General features: G+C 47.1%; 1 protein-coding gene across 16 annotated transcripts in view; it reads left to right on the forward strand.

Moving 5' to 3' along the window:
* Nucleotides 1–16,125, forward strand: part of A4GALT (alpha 1,4-galactosyltransferase (P1PK blood group)) — a 45,228-nt gene that overhangs the window by 6,934 nt on the left and 22,169 nt on the right. For 2 of the 16 annotated variants that reach the window (XM_072923730.1, XM_072923731.1), the window contains exons 2-3: nt 3,835–3,956; nt 11,434–15,492. The exons of 11 other annotated variants lie outside the window; for them this stretch is intronic. In XM_072923730.1, coding sequence (XP_072779831.1) covers nt 3,888–3,956; nt 11,434–12,561 — 1,197 coding nt within the window. In that variant the 5' untranslated portion in view covers nt 3,835–3,887 and the 3' untranslated portion in view covers nt 12,562–15,492. Of the gene's footprint in view, nt 1–3,834; nt 3,957–3,982; nt 10,808–11,433; nt 15,493–16,125 lie in introns of those variants that run through there. 3 more of the 16 variants (XM_072923734.1, XM_002189405.6, XM_072923732.1) reach the window with 3 other exon arrangements.

The following is a 16,125-nucleotide window of genomic DNA, read 5'->3' on the forward strand; positions in this document are numbered from 1 at the left end:
ATACGTCTCTCCTGTCAAGCTGTGGAGTATCTTTTTAAAAAACCAAACCAGATCATCACTATTTCCTTGCTGTTTGTGAGGGAGAAGTGCTGAGGGAGAAGTAGTGCTCTTTATTTGTGGGAATCCAGAGCTTCCCTCTGGCTGCCCTGGAGGGCCTGGGACCCTGGCAGGGGATCAGGAACCCCCCTGTACAGAGCCCCCAGTGACACTGTCTGTAATCTCTGTCCATGGAAAAGAGTTTTCAATCTTACAGGATGAATTACAAGCTCTGAGTGTTTGATATAAGTAATAATTAAGTGTGGCACGGGTGCAAAAGTAAAATTTTAGGTTTCTAGATTAGGGGTTCAAAGGGGACAAGATGGGGGAAATTGGGTGTGTCTTGTCCTTTTTCTCCTTTTTCATGCCCTCCATGTTTCACTGTAGTGTTGGCATTTTTCTGTTGGTTTAGGCTGGGGACACACTGTTCAACATCGGTGACAGATATTGGCACATTATTGTAAATACAGCACAGGTAGTTTCTGGTATTTAATGTTTGTAACATCCCACTGAGGGCAGAGCCCCACACGCTGCCCTGCAGGACAGACCTGCGGCAGGGCAGCAGAACATGTTAGAGATAAGCAAGAATAAACAACCTTGAAACCAGCACAGACAAATTATGGCTTCTTCTTTGGCAGCGGGGCTGACAGACAGAGACTTTCTACAATCTCAGAATCATCAATACCACAGATTCCGACATTTATTCTCCCTCACAGCTGTGCTTCAGTCAAGTTGTTCTGTTGAAACCAAACGTTCAGGGAAGCTTCATATTTATTTTGTACGCAAAGTCTTCTGCCTCAGATTACTGCCCCTTTTGTTGAGGACAACTCCTTAGGCTGGCTTAGTTGCAACACAAAGCCTTGCTTTCTGGAGAAAAAAAAAAAAAAAAAAGTCTTCACAGGTGTATGGCAGTGCTGGGCTGTCCCTATCTTCCTGTTTAACTGGTAGAGAGCCCTTCGGTACGTGCTAAGGAGCTGCTTGGGATAAGCTCTCGACAGGTTTAAGCAAATAGTAAAACATGGGATGGGAAGCCATCAAAAAATTTTTGGCAAGTCCTTTGCATTCAAGTCAGTAAATTATGACATGGCACTTGTGATCATTCATCTTCCTTCTTTAAAGAATTTCTGAAGAATTGGATGGGTAATTTTTGGTAATTGATGTTGGGAAACAAATATAGGAGTAATTCAGGAAGTCAGTAACCCTCATCAACTAATTTCTTTTATAGCCAGTTTTGTTTGCACTAGGTAGTGAAGAGCAGCTCACTAGCTGGTAATCCAACATTCAAATCTAAGTTTCATCCTTACAGGAAGAAAAATCCCTGGGGGCTTCTCTGCATTTAAACACTACCAAGTGCTCTGTACGAGGCACAACCAGCAGGGTTTGGGAGGCCAGGGGCTGCAGGGCTCACCTGTGTGGACAGGGGCTGTAATTCCAGCTGGTTCCAAGCAGCTCCAGACTAGACAAACCCAGCCCATTGCACGCCAAAACCGCAGCTGGTCATAGCACCACACTCTGCCTCTGCTTGAATGTTTTGAAGAAAGGGTGGAAGCTGTTAGGGACAGGCTGCTGGGGTCCTGCTGTTTCTTGCAGGGGTATGGACAGAAAGTGTGTGTTACCCTTTCAGCATCCCAAGGAAAGCAGAGGGGCCGGAGGGAAGGGCAGCTGACCAGGAGGTGGCTGCTCCCAGGGCTGCTGGCCAGGTGATGTGTCAGGTAGTGTAGAAACATTCCAAAGTGGCCAGTCTGAGACACTGAAGGTGTCTAGGAAAAGTCACAGGGCAATAAGGCTTTTGTTTAATAGAGGGGGAAAGAAAATGAGAGAGAGAAAAAAAAAATCTCAGCAGTTTTCTTCTTGTTTTCAACTGAAGAGCAGTTAATCTGAAATGGAAAATTCTGTTATCAAGCTGACCCATAGCTTTCTTTAGGAAGCATAATATACTTCCCTGTTACATCATGCACATTTCTGGTTTGTCTGACAGAACTTCTGCTTTTACTGTTGAAATGTATTGATTTTATTTTTTTAAATTATGCAAACTTTTGCCAAAAGACAAACAGGGATTAAAGCAGAGGAGACACTAAAATGTTCTGCATCTTTCAGACAACATTTTTTATCTTTTTCTTCAAATAATACATTCCTTGTGAAATACTTCTGGGTTTTTAACTTTATTAAAAGCCAGGCACTTCTGAGAAAACCGTTGCCACACTAATCACAGTGCCCTTCATTTAAACTGTGTGTTTATACAGCTCATTTCATGCCATGTCTCCTGTCCTTGGGCTCATGAATGTTAGCTGGTACAAGGGTGCTGTACCTCAAGGGGGAAGCCAGAGGTGAGGCTGGTGATGCAGAACTGGCCAGTGCAGCAGAAGAGGAGCATGGAAGGATCAGGAAGGTAATCCTGATCACTACCTACTTCCTGGGAAGTGACTGAAGGATGATTATTTTCTCTTTGCTGCCTGAGAGCTCTCCTGTGCCAGAAGCTCTCATGCTGGGGGCATCCAGGACACATAGTGAGGAGTAATGCTCTCTAGGGCTCTTTTCACCCTTTTTATTTTCCTCCTTGTTTTATCTCCCTCCTCCCAAAATGTGTAGTCTTGGAAGGCCGTGGTGCAAAGTAGATTCTTGTGAGAAAGTGCCATTACCTGTCTTAATCTGATATGTGCTGGGTGTGAAAAACACCAATCACTTGGTTTTTAAAAATTTTTAAAGTTTAATAATAATTAAATGGTTATAAAAATAGTAATACAATTAGAGTAATAAAATTTAGAGTTAGGACAATTACAAGACAATAAAAAAGCAAAGAATTGTGGATGTCCAGATGCTCTTGGGCACTAAGTCACAAAAAGCATCCCTTGTGAACAAAGGAATCACCTTTAAACCAATACACTTGTGCATATTCATATATCCTTCATGGTTATGCATACATTCTATTTAAAACAAGAAACTCTGTCTGTTGTATGTCAACTATTTCCATTAATCCCCATGGCATCTTTGAGTCTGAGCAAGGCCTGAAGAAATTAGCTTCTTCTGATAAGAAGCCATAAATTCCTAAATTCCTTTCCTCTGGAAGATCTAGGTGTTCCTCGAAGTGAGTATCTCATTCCTAAAAATCAACTCCCCCCCATACATAGTCTCTATTTTAACTAAAATCTTCATTTTAACTACAAAAGCACAACTAATCAATATAACAAAATACATATAGTAACTATCTGCTTAGAGCCATATAATATGTATTTTTCACACTGGGGATTGAGCTCTGCCTAGGGCTGGTATGTCCTCAGCAGAAGAGAAGAGGGGAAGCCAAGCTCTTCCCATGCTCTGTTTGGATATGCCATTTATGAACATCACCCCTTTATTCTTTCACAGGTGCTTCAGGTTTATCTCTCTCAAGTGATTGTGACCATTCTCTTGTTCACTTGGCTCTTGGTCTCTGGTTTTTTGTTTTGTTTTGTTTTATAACCATTCCTGGAAATCAGATGAACAGGCAGAGTCCAGGAAAGAGAACTGCAGGAAGAAGTCACTCAGCTGCACCCTGCCATTACCGCTCAAGCTGAGATCTTGACAATTAGATTTGGGTATAATGATGAAGCCAAACAGCATCCTTTAATATGCTGGCAGAGGTAGGAGAAGTATAAAGCACTCTTCAAAATGGTACCTATCACTAGAGGGAAAATGAATCAGGCACATGAGGTCTGGCACATTAAATATGGCAACACCATGAGACTATAGAAAACACTGTTTGAAAACGGTTTCCAAAATATAGTAAAGCTACCAATATTATGAATTAATTTTTTTTTCCAGTTGTGGAAAGAAGGAGCATGAAGCCTGCTAGAGAGGCAGAAGGTTGGTAGGGAATGAGATTGGAAGGGAGTTCAGAGATCATTTTGAAACAACCCAGAATTAATTTCTGCATCTGGCTACAGGTAAGAGGAACTTGGGGGTGCTGGGCCCTGTTGTTTGTTAACGGAGAAGGGCTGGTGTGAGATGTGGTGGTTGGAGTCTGTCTTGGGCATAGTGGTCTTGAAATGGGAGTTTTCAATTCTTGAAGTATGAAATGGAGTCCCAAAACTTCTACCTTGGACTTCCAGACTTTGGCCTGTTCAGGGTTGAGGCAGTCCCCTGGGAGGCAGTCCTGAGGGACACTGGACATTCTCCAAGAACAACATCTGAAAGGCAAAGGAACAGGCCAGCCCAATGTGCCATAAGACAAGCCAGCAGGGAAGAAAACCAGCCAGGATGAACAGGGAGCTTTTGATTGAACTCAAGGGGGGAAAAATAATATTTACCAGCTTGGAAGAAGGGACAAGTGGCTCAGGAGGATTACAAGGGTGTCATTAGGTTATGCAGGGAGAAAGTCAGAAAGGCCAAAGGCCCAGCTAGAATTTAATCTGGCAAGTGCCACAAGAGATAACATGATTTTTTTTTTCTTCCCCCAAATGCATTGATAACAGAGAGCCAAGGAGACTCTCCATCCTTTATTACATGTGAGGGAAACATTGCTACCAAAGATGAGGAAAAGGCTGAGATACTTGCTGCCTTCTTTGCTTCAGTCTTTAACTATCTGAAAGACCGGTTATTATCTGGATGTCAGGCCCCCTGAGCTGGGAGATAGGGACAGGATAACACCCCTGTAATCCAGGAGGAAACAATGACTTGCTGTTCCATTTAAACTTGCACAATCTGTGGGGCCAGGTGGGATCCACTCAAGAGCACTGAGGGAGCTGGTGGACAAGCTCACAGAGCTGCTCTCCATCACTTACTGGCAGCCCCGTTGAACTGGGGATGTCCTAGAAGACTGAGGGTTAGCCCATGTGACACCCATCTACCAGAAGGCTGAAAGGAGAATCTGGGGAGCCACAAGCCCTTGAGCCTGACCTCCATACCAAGGGAGGCTGTGGAACAGATCATACTGAGTGTCACCAACCAGAGCCAGGCCCAGCCAGCATGCATTCATGAGAGGCAGGTCCTGCCTAACAAACCTGACTCTACAAACTTCTGACTGTCTAAGTGTAACAGCAGTGCTGACTATTTTCCCTTCATCTTGGGCTACTGCTTATTGTTTTCAGGGAGGCTGATTGAAATGTAATGTTGTCATGTCTGGCTATCTGATTTTCTGTTTGTGGCCATTGCTTAGGTACATCATTGATACTCTCTGTTGCAAATAACAGAGCCTGTAGATACTTTTTCTGGACAGCGTCAGTGAGATGCCATCGCATCTGTGGCTGCTTTGTGTACAGTGATCTGGGAATCAGCAGCTATCAAAACTGCCATATCATTTCTTCCCACAATCTGCTTATTTTTTGGTAGAAACTTGGTAATCTCATTCTCTGACTCTTTGCTGTGGCTTGCTTTCAATGCATCTTATCCCACAGAGTGTCTATCCAGCATTTCATTACAGCTATACAAGGGGGTGTGTATACTTCTTTCTTTTATTTCAAGAGAAAACATAGTTCTAAACCTACTTTAAGTGAATTGGATATTGCAGAGTTCATTCTGGAAAGGTGAAGTCATGATAAATACAGAAGATGCAGTTAGGAGATAGTTGCCTTAAATGTCCTCTGCCTTCAGCTGCAGTGTTTTATTGGTCTAATATACTACATTTACAATATTTGCTCTCCTCTTTCCTCAAACACTCACACATGCTTGGTCTGCCATCCTCTCTGACTTCAGGAGGAGGAGCTCTAAAGCTGTTGGTAAAATGCTAAGAACTAATTCCCCTAAATACTAGGGGAATTTGCCAGTGTATGAATCCCTGTTGGACACCATTCTGTGTTTCCATGCCTAGCAGACTGATTAGTTACCTACTGAGTGCTGTTATTGTCATTCTCATGTCATAAATCTCATCTATTCTACTCTCATTAGTAATGTAAATCTGGAGAAAATTGAGATCTTCAGCTGTTGTCTGATGGGTCCCCAAAATACTTCTGTCATGTTGCTTGTGATGGGTAATACTCATTGTTCCAGACCCTTAGCAGCTACCTAGGTATGCAAAGGTTTGCTGGACCTTTTCCCCTCATCTCTGCTTTTTGCTACCGAATTTGTAGTAAATTTACAAACACCCCCTCAGGTGTTTGCAGTTCCTGTGTCCACACATTTGCTTGAAATGGTATCACTAATCTCAAGGGTACTTGGTTTGTTCTCCTGAAGACAACAGGGGCTGGTACAAACATTTTTTCCAAGGCTAACCAAAGCTATTGTTGCTGTGTTTGTGCTGCATGTACATTCAAACATAGCTTTTATAGTTTAATGCCATAAAGTGGATGAAGTCTTGATAAAAATACACAACAAAGACAAGCAGTAATAAAACAAAGAAGTGAAGCTATACCACAGTGTACTTTCATTTAGCCTGTGAAGACTGGATGTTCATGACAAATTCTGGCTGACCTCTCCCAGATCCTCAGCCAGCCCCAGGCTAGGCTCCTCCAGGGCTGGGTCCCTTGCTGCAAGAGCTGCCACTCTCTGCTTTGCTACCCCAGCAGTACTTTCTCTAAACCCAGAAGGTTATTTTTAATGCCCAGAACTGCAGGAATGACAGTTGACTTGGCCAAAAGAGGGCCCAGCTATTGCTTGAAAATGTTGGGATCAAGCAAAGCATCTTGCTCAAGATGCAAAACCATCTCTAACCAGTTTCTCTGCATGTTCTAAGGGACAACAAAGAATTACTGCAAATCCATTTTAGTTAATAGTATATAATATATCAATAGATACGCATATATTTGCTAATAGTTAGATCATCCCGTTGCACCCTCTTTCCTATAATTTTCTGCTAATTTGCAGGCCTATCCAGCTTCATAGGCTAGCTCTCCTAATTACCTAGGTATAAGCTGTATCAATTAAATCCTAGAAGGGAAACAATAGTGAAGTCCTTATTGAGAGCCTTCATTTACATTCTGGTTTTGAAAAAACACTTGCACTTCTGTGATATGGACAGCTGCAGTTTTCCTGTAATCATCTGATCACCTCTGGCTAAAACAAACCATTTTACTTGGTATGGTAAGATTTAGGCTTGGAGGTTTTGAGACCTTCTGCAAAACTCATACTCTGAGAATTACACAGTTCTAATGTAATTATGTAAAAACAATCCTAATTGCTTTCATTGCAAAGTGAGAATGTAACATTTTGTTGTCTAACATCACAAATGCATTACCTTAAAGAATTTTTACAGTTAATTTCTTCCATTTGTTATCACTATTTCTACATGACGTCGTATGTCATGTAGATCATATGATGTTTTATAAGAATATCACTTAGTAATCAAGGTTTTTTTCTTGTTAGGAATTATTTGCCAGGTTTCAGGGACTTCTGAATATCTGCTGTTAAAATTTGAAAAGTTAAGGATTGCAGGAGTGCAGGATGCTTTTTTGGCTTCATGTAAGTTGGCTTCATGCACAATTCATGTTGTACCCTCAATGATTCAATTTGCATCTAGTTTGGGTTGTTTCCCTCTTTTGCTGTCTGTGATTTTGCTACCAAGGAAAATATCAGTGAAGCACTGTTAGTCATGTAAGGCAGGAAATCACTTTCCTCAGGGCAGGGTGAACTAACAGTAGGCGTGAGCATGTGCAGATCTATGAGCAGCAGACTGGTGGCAGTCTTAGCATGGTGGAGTTAAAAGATCGTCTGTGATGGCAGCCCTATGTCTTTTTCCTTTGTTTTATCCATTTGTGCTTGGAACAAGGGATCCTTGATGATATTTCTATATCGGGGTTTACGTTGTGCAGTGAGGTGTCTCTTTGCATTTCGCAATTTTTGTTTGGACACATTTTTTGTTCACATATTTCAAACCATGTATTGGCTAACATGGCTTTTAAATCTAACAAGCAAGGCCATGAAAATTATAGTCAGCATTTTGATGGAAGGCCCTGAGCAGAAAAGGGCATGGTGGTCCCCTGGATCATTAGCTGACCAGGAGCCAGCAGATGTCCTCACAGCCTGTGGAGTGTATCTTGCAAGGTCATGGGGGGTGATCCTTGCCCACCACTCCTTGTGGACCCCTCACAACTGGTGAGGCACGCCTGGAGGCTGGTTCTGGAATCCCAGGATGAGGGAGGTGCATCCGTACTGGAGTGAGTCCGGCAAAGGGCCGCTAAGGTGAGAAGGAGACTGGAGCACACGGTGCATGACGAGAGGCTGGGAGGGCTCTGCTGACTTTTCTTGCACTAGAGCAGGCTGGGCTGTCTGGTCAGGCTGTGAAACACCCGGCTGAAGGTGGGTGGATAGGTGGTGCCAGGGAGCAGAATGGTCCTCTTGTTATCCAAGAAGAGGCAGTCAGAGAACTGCCGGGACACTTGGATATTTATAAATCAATGGGACCAGATGGGATCCACCCTAGGGTGATGAGGGAGCTGGCAGATGAGCTTGAGAAGCCCCTCTGCGTCATTGCTCAAGAGTCATGGCTCACTGGGGAGGTTCCAGACAACTGGAAACTGGCCAATGTGACACCTGTTTATAAAAAAGGTAGAAAGGAAGATCCTGATAATTACAGGTCAGTTAGCCTGACCTCAGTACCCGGTAAGGTAATGGAACAGTTCATACTGAATGTCATCACACAGCACTTACAGGATGGCCAGGGTATCAGACCCAGCCAGCAGGGGTTTATGAAGGGTAGGTCATGTCTGACCAACCTGGTCTCCCTTCCATGACCAGGTGACCCATCTGGTGGATGCAGGAAAGGCTGTGGATGTTGTCTATTTAGACTTCAGCAAGGCCTTTGGCATTTGAGTATCCCACAGAATACTCCTAGAAAAGCTGACAGCCCACAGTTTAGGCAGCACTCTTCGCTGGGTCAGGAACTGTCTGGATGGCCAAGAGAGTGGTGGTGAATGTTGCTACATCCAGCTGGGAACACTCACCAGTGAGGTACCTCAGGGCTCTGTACTGGGACCAGTTCTAGTTAATATTTTTATAGACAACATGGATGAGGGCATCGAGTCCTTCATTAGTAAATTTGCAGACGACACTAAGCTGGGAGCTTGTGTTGATCTATTGGAATGAAGGAGGGCTCTGCAGTGAGACTTAGATCAGTTGGATAGATGGGCAGAGTCCAACAGCATGAAGTTTAATAAGTCTAAGTGCCAAGTTCTACATTTTGGCCACAAAAATCCCCTACAACATTACAAGCTGGGGACGGTGTGGCTGGACAGTGTTCAGGTGGAAAGGGACCTGGGGGTGCTGGTCGACAGCCGGCTGAACATGAGCCAGCAGTGTGCCTTGGTGGCCAAGAAGCCAATGGCATCCTGGCCTACATTAGGAATTGTGTGGCCATCAGGAGCAGGGAGGTCATTCTTCCCCTCTGCTCTGCACTGGTGAGGGCACACCTGGAGTGCTGTGCCCAGTTCTGGGCCCTCAGTTTGGGAAGGACTTGAGATGCCTGAGCGCGTCCAGAGGAGGCAACGAGGCTGGTGAGGGGCTTGGAACACAATTCCTGCGAGGAACATTTGAAGGAACTGGGATTGTTTAGCCTGGAGAAGACAAGGCTTAGAGGTGATCTTATTGCTCTCTACAACTTCCTGAAGGGAGGTTGCAGATGGGTGGGGTCGGTCTCTTCCACCCGGCAGCAACTGACAGAACAAGAGGACACAGTCCCAAACTACGTCAGGGAAGGTATAGGTTGGATATTAGGAAAAAAAATTTTCACTGAAAGAATGTTAAAGTATTGGAATTGTCTTCCCAGAGACGTGGTAGAATCACCATTTCTGGATGTGTTTAAAAATAAACACTGGACATAGCACTTGGTGCTATAGACTAGTTGAGGTGTTAGGGCATAGGTTGGACTTGATTATCTTAGAGGTCTCTTCCAACCTCATTATTCTGTGATTCTGTGGTTGAAGGACACAAAAGACACTCGACTCTGTCCAATGCAGAGATGGCAGGAGACACACTGGGCACACATTGAAGTGTGGCAAGTTAGAATGAAAGGAAGAAACACTGAATCAGGTAGCCCAGAGTGGTTGTGGAGTCCCTTTGCTGGGAGAAGGGCTGTCATGAGTCCATCCATGGTGCTGCTGTGCATGGAAGGATTTGGGGAGACGAGAGAATGTCTGGGGCACTACAGAACAACATTAGTTACACACAGCTGAGGAGGAACTGCAGTAATCCCTGAACTGAGTGGCTGTACTGATAAAGGAGGGATTTTATGAATGTGCCAGCATGTCTCATGCTAGGGAAGGTCAGCCACCCCTGATCACGGGGGCAAGGGGGAGCTGTCATAGAATGAGAGACACCTGAAGGTGGCAGTCCTTCAGTGAGGTCCCTGGCGTTCGAGGGAGTATTCCCTAATGAAGGTGTAAAGCATTTGGTTAAAAGTTTGTGTTTCCAAGGGACCATTCTGTACCTAGGGCTTGGGGTGGGAGCAGGCAACTCTATGGAAGGCTCAGCTCAGCTATCACTCAAGGAGCAGCTCCAGAAGTAGTGTACTAGGAAATTTTAGCAAAGGAGGAGAAAACAAATCGAGCCATTTTCCTGCCAGTCTCAAGCTCAAAGTGTAGCTACAGTAAGGTTTCAATTTCCTCTTTTTTTTTTTTTTTTTTTTTAATTACTTTTTAACTAACTGGTTTGTTTAGGGTGCATCTTTGTGACCTTTGTATCAGCTACTCATTATGAATGTATGATGTCACATCCTTCCATTTTTTTTTTTCCTCTATATGCTCGCCATTCCTTTTCATAAAAAGCAAGTGACAGACTATAGAGTTGTAGTCATCCTCAAAGACTTGAATTTCTTAAACATCCTTTCAGCTGAGGAGGGAGTTCTGTGGTGTCTTGAAAGCAGGAGCAGGTGAGTTTTGTGCCTTCTCTACATCACCGTCTCTGTCCCACCAAGTCTGTGCCTCTTTGTCTTTTGCAGTTCAAAAAATGATTTACAGGGTTAACCCAGCTGTAGTGTGTGGAGGGTGGGGAATGTAAAGGGGTCTGTAAAAGGTGGGTTGGGTTTTGCTGCCTGTAGCACTGGCAGCGCATGCTGGCATTTCTGTGCCAGAAGAGAAAACTTGCTGACAACCCAGGGCTGATCATTTAAATATAGGCTGCCTCTCCTCTGTCCCTGAAGTCACAGTGACTTGCATTAGGACACCTCCCATTGCCTCTAAGAAGCCATTTTTTGGTCACATAAGAAGTTCCATATGTGACCCAGACACAGTGATCAAGGGAGAAATGACAAACAGGATTGTGTCAGCTGAGTTCTCTGTCCTGTTAGCGACTTGTTTGGTTTTTCCTCCTGCCAGAGTTTTTTGCATATGTGTCTCATGTTCAAAATGACTGGAAGTCCTAGAGGGTGACAGATGAGTTCTCTAATGGTGTTCCCAGAGTTTGCTGCGCACTGCTATGAATTTGGGACACACCTATGAAGAAAGGCTCATACTCCACTGCCTCCTCTGTCAGGTTTTTTTCTTTCCTTCCCTTCAGGCTATCTTGGGAGAGCATACTCTGGCTGGAGAAAGAATGCTCAGGATGCCCAGCTGCCTCCAAAAGCTGACCAGGGTGGTGCTCAGCCACAAGCCCTGGGCCCTGTTTATCCTCATTGCTGGCTTTGTATCCTTTGCCTACACCAAGTTGTACTGGGGCGTCTGGGAGGACCCAAAGAGCAGAGCCCCCACCTACGGCTTGTCTGCTGAGACCAGCTGTGCTCACTATGTGCCTTCTGGCCTCGACATTGCTGCTGGGTCCTCTCCTCCCACAGGAAACGTGTTTTTTGTGGAGACCTCAGAGCAAACTTCCCCAAGTTACCTGTTCTCGTGCTCTGTGGAGTCAGCGGCCAGGACACACCCCACGTCAAGAGTTGTGGTGCTCATGAAAGGCTTGGCCAAAGGGAAAGCCTCCTTACCCAAGCACTGGGCTTTCTCCTTGCTGAGCTGCTTCCCCAACGTGGAAATCCGGCCCCTGGACTTGACAGAGCTCTTTTCTGGAACGCCTCTGCAAAGGTGGTACTTATGGCCACTGCGGCACTGGGAGCCTTATTTTTTACCTGTTCTCTCTGATGCCTGCAGAATCGTCCTCATGTGGAAATTTGGTGGCATCTACCTGGATACAGACTTCATTGTGCTGAAGAACTTGGAGAACCTCACCAATGCCCTTGGGATTCAGGATAACCATGAACTGAATGGGGCCTTTCTGTCCTTTAAGGCCAAGCACAAATTCATGGAGCTTTGTATGCAGGACTTTGTGCAGAATTACAATGGCTGGGTCTGGGGGCACCAGGGCCCAGGGCTCCTAACTCGGGTCTTCAAGAAGTGGTGCTCCCTCAGGACTCTCAAGAGTATGAACTGCAAAGGTGTGAGTGCTCTTGCCCAAGAGGTTGTTTATCCTATTCCCTGGCAGGACTGGAAGAAGTTGTTTGAGGCAGTCAGTGCCTTGGAGCTTGAGAAACTCCTTAAGAACACCTATGCAGTGCACATTTGGAACAAACTGAGCCACGGGACCAAGTTAGAGATCCCCTCCCAGGCTCTGCTGGCTCAGCTCTATGCCCAGTTCTGCCCTGCCACCTATGCAAAGATGAAGCAGGACTCTGAAGAGGTGTCCAGGCGTGCAGTGTGACCTGGAGCCCTTGGCTGCAGGGATGTTCCCCAGGCGGAAGGAAACCAAGTGCCTTTGACCTACCCCAGAGTTGGTTTTTAGTCCCCAGAGCCAGTGTTCTGTGTGACAGCTCTGTGCTTTTGAAACTGATATTCCTGATATCTGACTCAGATCCTTTGTGTTTCAAATTTACAGCAGAACCTGGCTTCAGCCTCTCTTGCTGTCCTTCACAGGACCTGCTGCTCAGCATCCCTCGGCTGGTGCTCTCTTGCTGTTCTCCAGTGGTTCATCCTGTGAATCCCAACCTGAGCAGCCCCTTGTGATGATTCCACAGCTGTAGGAACCCTTGGCTTGCTCTCTGTGGCATTTCTGAGTTTGTGAAGCGATACCAGGCAATGCCAAAGGGCACAGATTGCTGGGGCTCAGAGCAGATTTCCATGGCTGGCAAAGATTCTTAACACGTGGGGAAATATATGAAGCGTATATGAAATTTGCTTTAAGAAGCAGCAAACAGTTGAGATCCCTGCGCAGCTCAGTGTGAAGTTGTTCTAAACTTCATAAGTGAGAAAAGTTCAAATGCTGCTTCCTACTGCTTCTGATTCCCCAGCAGTGGGATGACTTGTCTGGGACTCCTCCGGAAAACAAATAGACAAAAGCAGTTCCTTGAGGAGCAGAAATTAAGGTCCTTGCTCTGCTGAAGTATTTCTTGTGGATACCAACATCTAAGCAGCCATTGTCCCACTCTGAGGGGCTCAGCAGTGCCTGTTTCTGCAGTGCTGTGAGGAGGATTACATCCCTTTCATAGGGACATTGGGCCCATGGTGGAAGTCCAGAGGACAACATGTCCACATCAACAGGAGGACCAGGTGCAGGACTCCAAGCAGTGTCCCCAGGGACAAAACTAAAACCTCACAAGCATATGAAGGTTGGAAAAGACCTCCAAGATCAGAGAGTCCAAGCTTCAATTCTGTATCACCATACCCACTGGCCTTTATCCCAAAGTGCCATGTGTACTCATTGTTTGGAGCACTTCCAGGAATGCTGACTCCATCGCTTCAGTTGGGAGCCTGTGGCACACAGTGCTAAGCACGCTGAAACTTTTCCTCATATCTGAGCTGAACCTACCGTGGTGCTGGGAGTGCTGCATCCAGCCCTGGGATCCCAGCACAGCAAGGACAGGGAGCTGCTGGAGCCAGGCCAGAGCAGGGACACCAAGGGGATCAGAGGGATGGAGCAGCTCTGCTGGGAGGAAAGGCTGAGGGAAGTGGGAGTGTTCTGCCTGGAGAAGAGAAGGCTTTGGGGTGATATAATCGTGGCCCTCCAGTGCCTTAAGGGAGCTTAAAGGAAAGTGCAGAGAGACTCTTTGCAAGGGCCTGCAGTGACAGGACAAGAGGGAATGGCTTCCCACTGACAGAGAGCAGGTTTGGATTGGATATGAAGAAGTAATTCTTCCCTGTGAAGGTGGTGAGGCCCTGGCACAGGTTGCCCAGAGAAGCTTCCTATCCCTGGAAGTGTCCAAGGCCAGGGTGGATGGGTCTCGGAGCTGCCTGGGATAGTGGAAGGTGTCCCTGTCTATGGCAGGAGGGGTGGCACAAGATGATCGTTAGCATCCCTTCCAACCCAGACCATTCCATTGATTTCCCCTCATCCGGTCCTTGGTTCCCTGGGAGCAGAGCCTGACCCCCACCTGGCTGCACCCTCCTGTCAGGGAGGTGTGGAGAGCAATAAGGTCCCCCCTGAGCCTCCTTTTCCTCCAGGTTCAACAGCCCCAGCTCCCTCAGCCGCTCCTCATCAGCCTTGTGCTCCAGCCCCTTGCCCAGCTCCGTTCCCTCCTCTGGACACGCTCCAGCCCCTCCATGTCCATCTTGCAGTGCCAGGGCCAGAACTGGACACAGCACTTGGGCTGAGGCCTCCCCAGTGCCCACGACAGGGGGACAGTCACTGCCCTGCTCCTGCTGCCGCACCATTGCTGCCCTGGCCAGCAGCCTTTGGCCTTCTCGCCCACCTGGCCATGCACTGTGGAGCAGCATGGCCGGGCCCTTTCCTGCTGGGCTCTTCCCAGCCACTCTTTCCCAGCCTGGAGCTGCTGGGGGTTGTGACCCAGGGGCAGGACCCGGCACTTCTGGTCTTGTTGAACCTCAAGGACATGAACCGGGGCTGGCTCTGACAGCGGGCCCTGGGGCACAGCACCAGTGACCCGCTGCCAGCTGGATTAATTCCACCACCATTCTCTGGGCCCAGCCATCCAGGCAGTTTATTCCCAGCAAACAGGGAAGCTGTTAAATCCGTGGGCTGCAAGGACAATGCTCTCCAGGAGAGCGCTGTGGGAGCAGCGAGCAAAGGCTTTCCTGGAGGCCCAGGTACACAACATCCACAGCCTTTCCCCATCCATTGGAGTTCACAGAAGGAGGTTGGGTCGGTCAAGCAGGACCTGCTGGAACTCGTGCTGGCTGGGCCTGATGCCCCAGTGGTGCAGCACACATCGTGTCATTGCACTCCAGCTAATCTGTTCCATACCCTTCCCTGGCACCGAGGCCAGGCTGACAGGCCTCTGGTTCCCCCAGTTGTCCTTCCAAGGCTTCTCATGGAGGGGTGTGTCACATTGGCCAACCTCCAGTCACCCCAGAGCTCTCCGGTTCACCAGGAGTGCTGATAAATGATGGCGAGAGGACCTTTGTGAGCTGCTTCAGCAGCTCCCAGCAGAGGGATGGCATCTCCCTAGACTTGTGCACGTCTGGGCAGCACCGCAGCTCACTGACAACTTCCTCCTGCAGTGTGGGGACTTTGTTCTGCTCCCTGTTTTTGTCATCTGGCCAAGGGGCTGGATATGCAGAAGGCGACTAGGCTTTTGGTTAAAGGCTGAGGTCCAGAAGGCATTGAGTACCTCAACCTATTCCTCATCCCTGGAGGTCATGTTCCCACCCCAGCATGCAATAAAGGATGGAGACTCTCCTTGGCCTCTTTTTGTCATTAATGCATTTGGAAATGCTTTTTCTCCTAACTTTTATGCTGGTGGCCGGGTTGACTTCTAGCTGGACTTTTACCTTTGTAGTTTTCTCTCTAATTAACTTCATGGCATCCTTGTAGTTTTCCTGAGTTGCCTGACCCTTCTTCCAGCACTGCTAAACTCTCTGTTCTTCCCTGAGTCCCAGTGGAAGCTTGCTGTTCACGCAGGCCAGCCTTCCCTGAACCAGCTTACGGCACATTGCAATGGGCTTCTGCTCCACCTCTATGACCTCCTTCCTGAGGAACGTCCACCTTCCTGGCCTCCTTGGCCCCTCAGGACTGCCTCCCAAGGGATTCTCTCCACCTGTGCTCCAAACTGACCAAAGCCTGTCCTTCACAAACCTAAGCTGTGGTTTTGCTGGCCCCCTTCCTCCCTTCACTGAGAACTGAAATCCAACTGTGTCACGGTCACGGCACCCAAGATGGCCCCTGGCAACCTCCTCTCCCACCAGTGCTCCTCTGTTTGCAAACAGCAGATCCCCTGGGACACCATCCCTGGTGGGCTTTGCCTGCCAGCTGTGTCAGCAAGTTCTCTTCCACATGCTCCTGGAAGCTCCTGGAGGGTCTCCTGTCTGCTGG

The sequence above is a fragment of the Taeniopygia guttata genome, chromosome 1A (assembly GCF_048771995.1).
Source record: "Taeniopygia guttata chromosome 1A, bTaeGut7.mat, whole genome shotgun sequence".
Lineage (NCBI taxonomy): Eukaryota > Metazoa > Chordata > Aves > Passeriformes > Estrildidae > Taeniopygia > Taeniopygia guttata.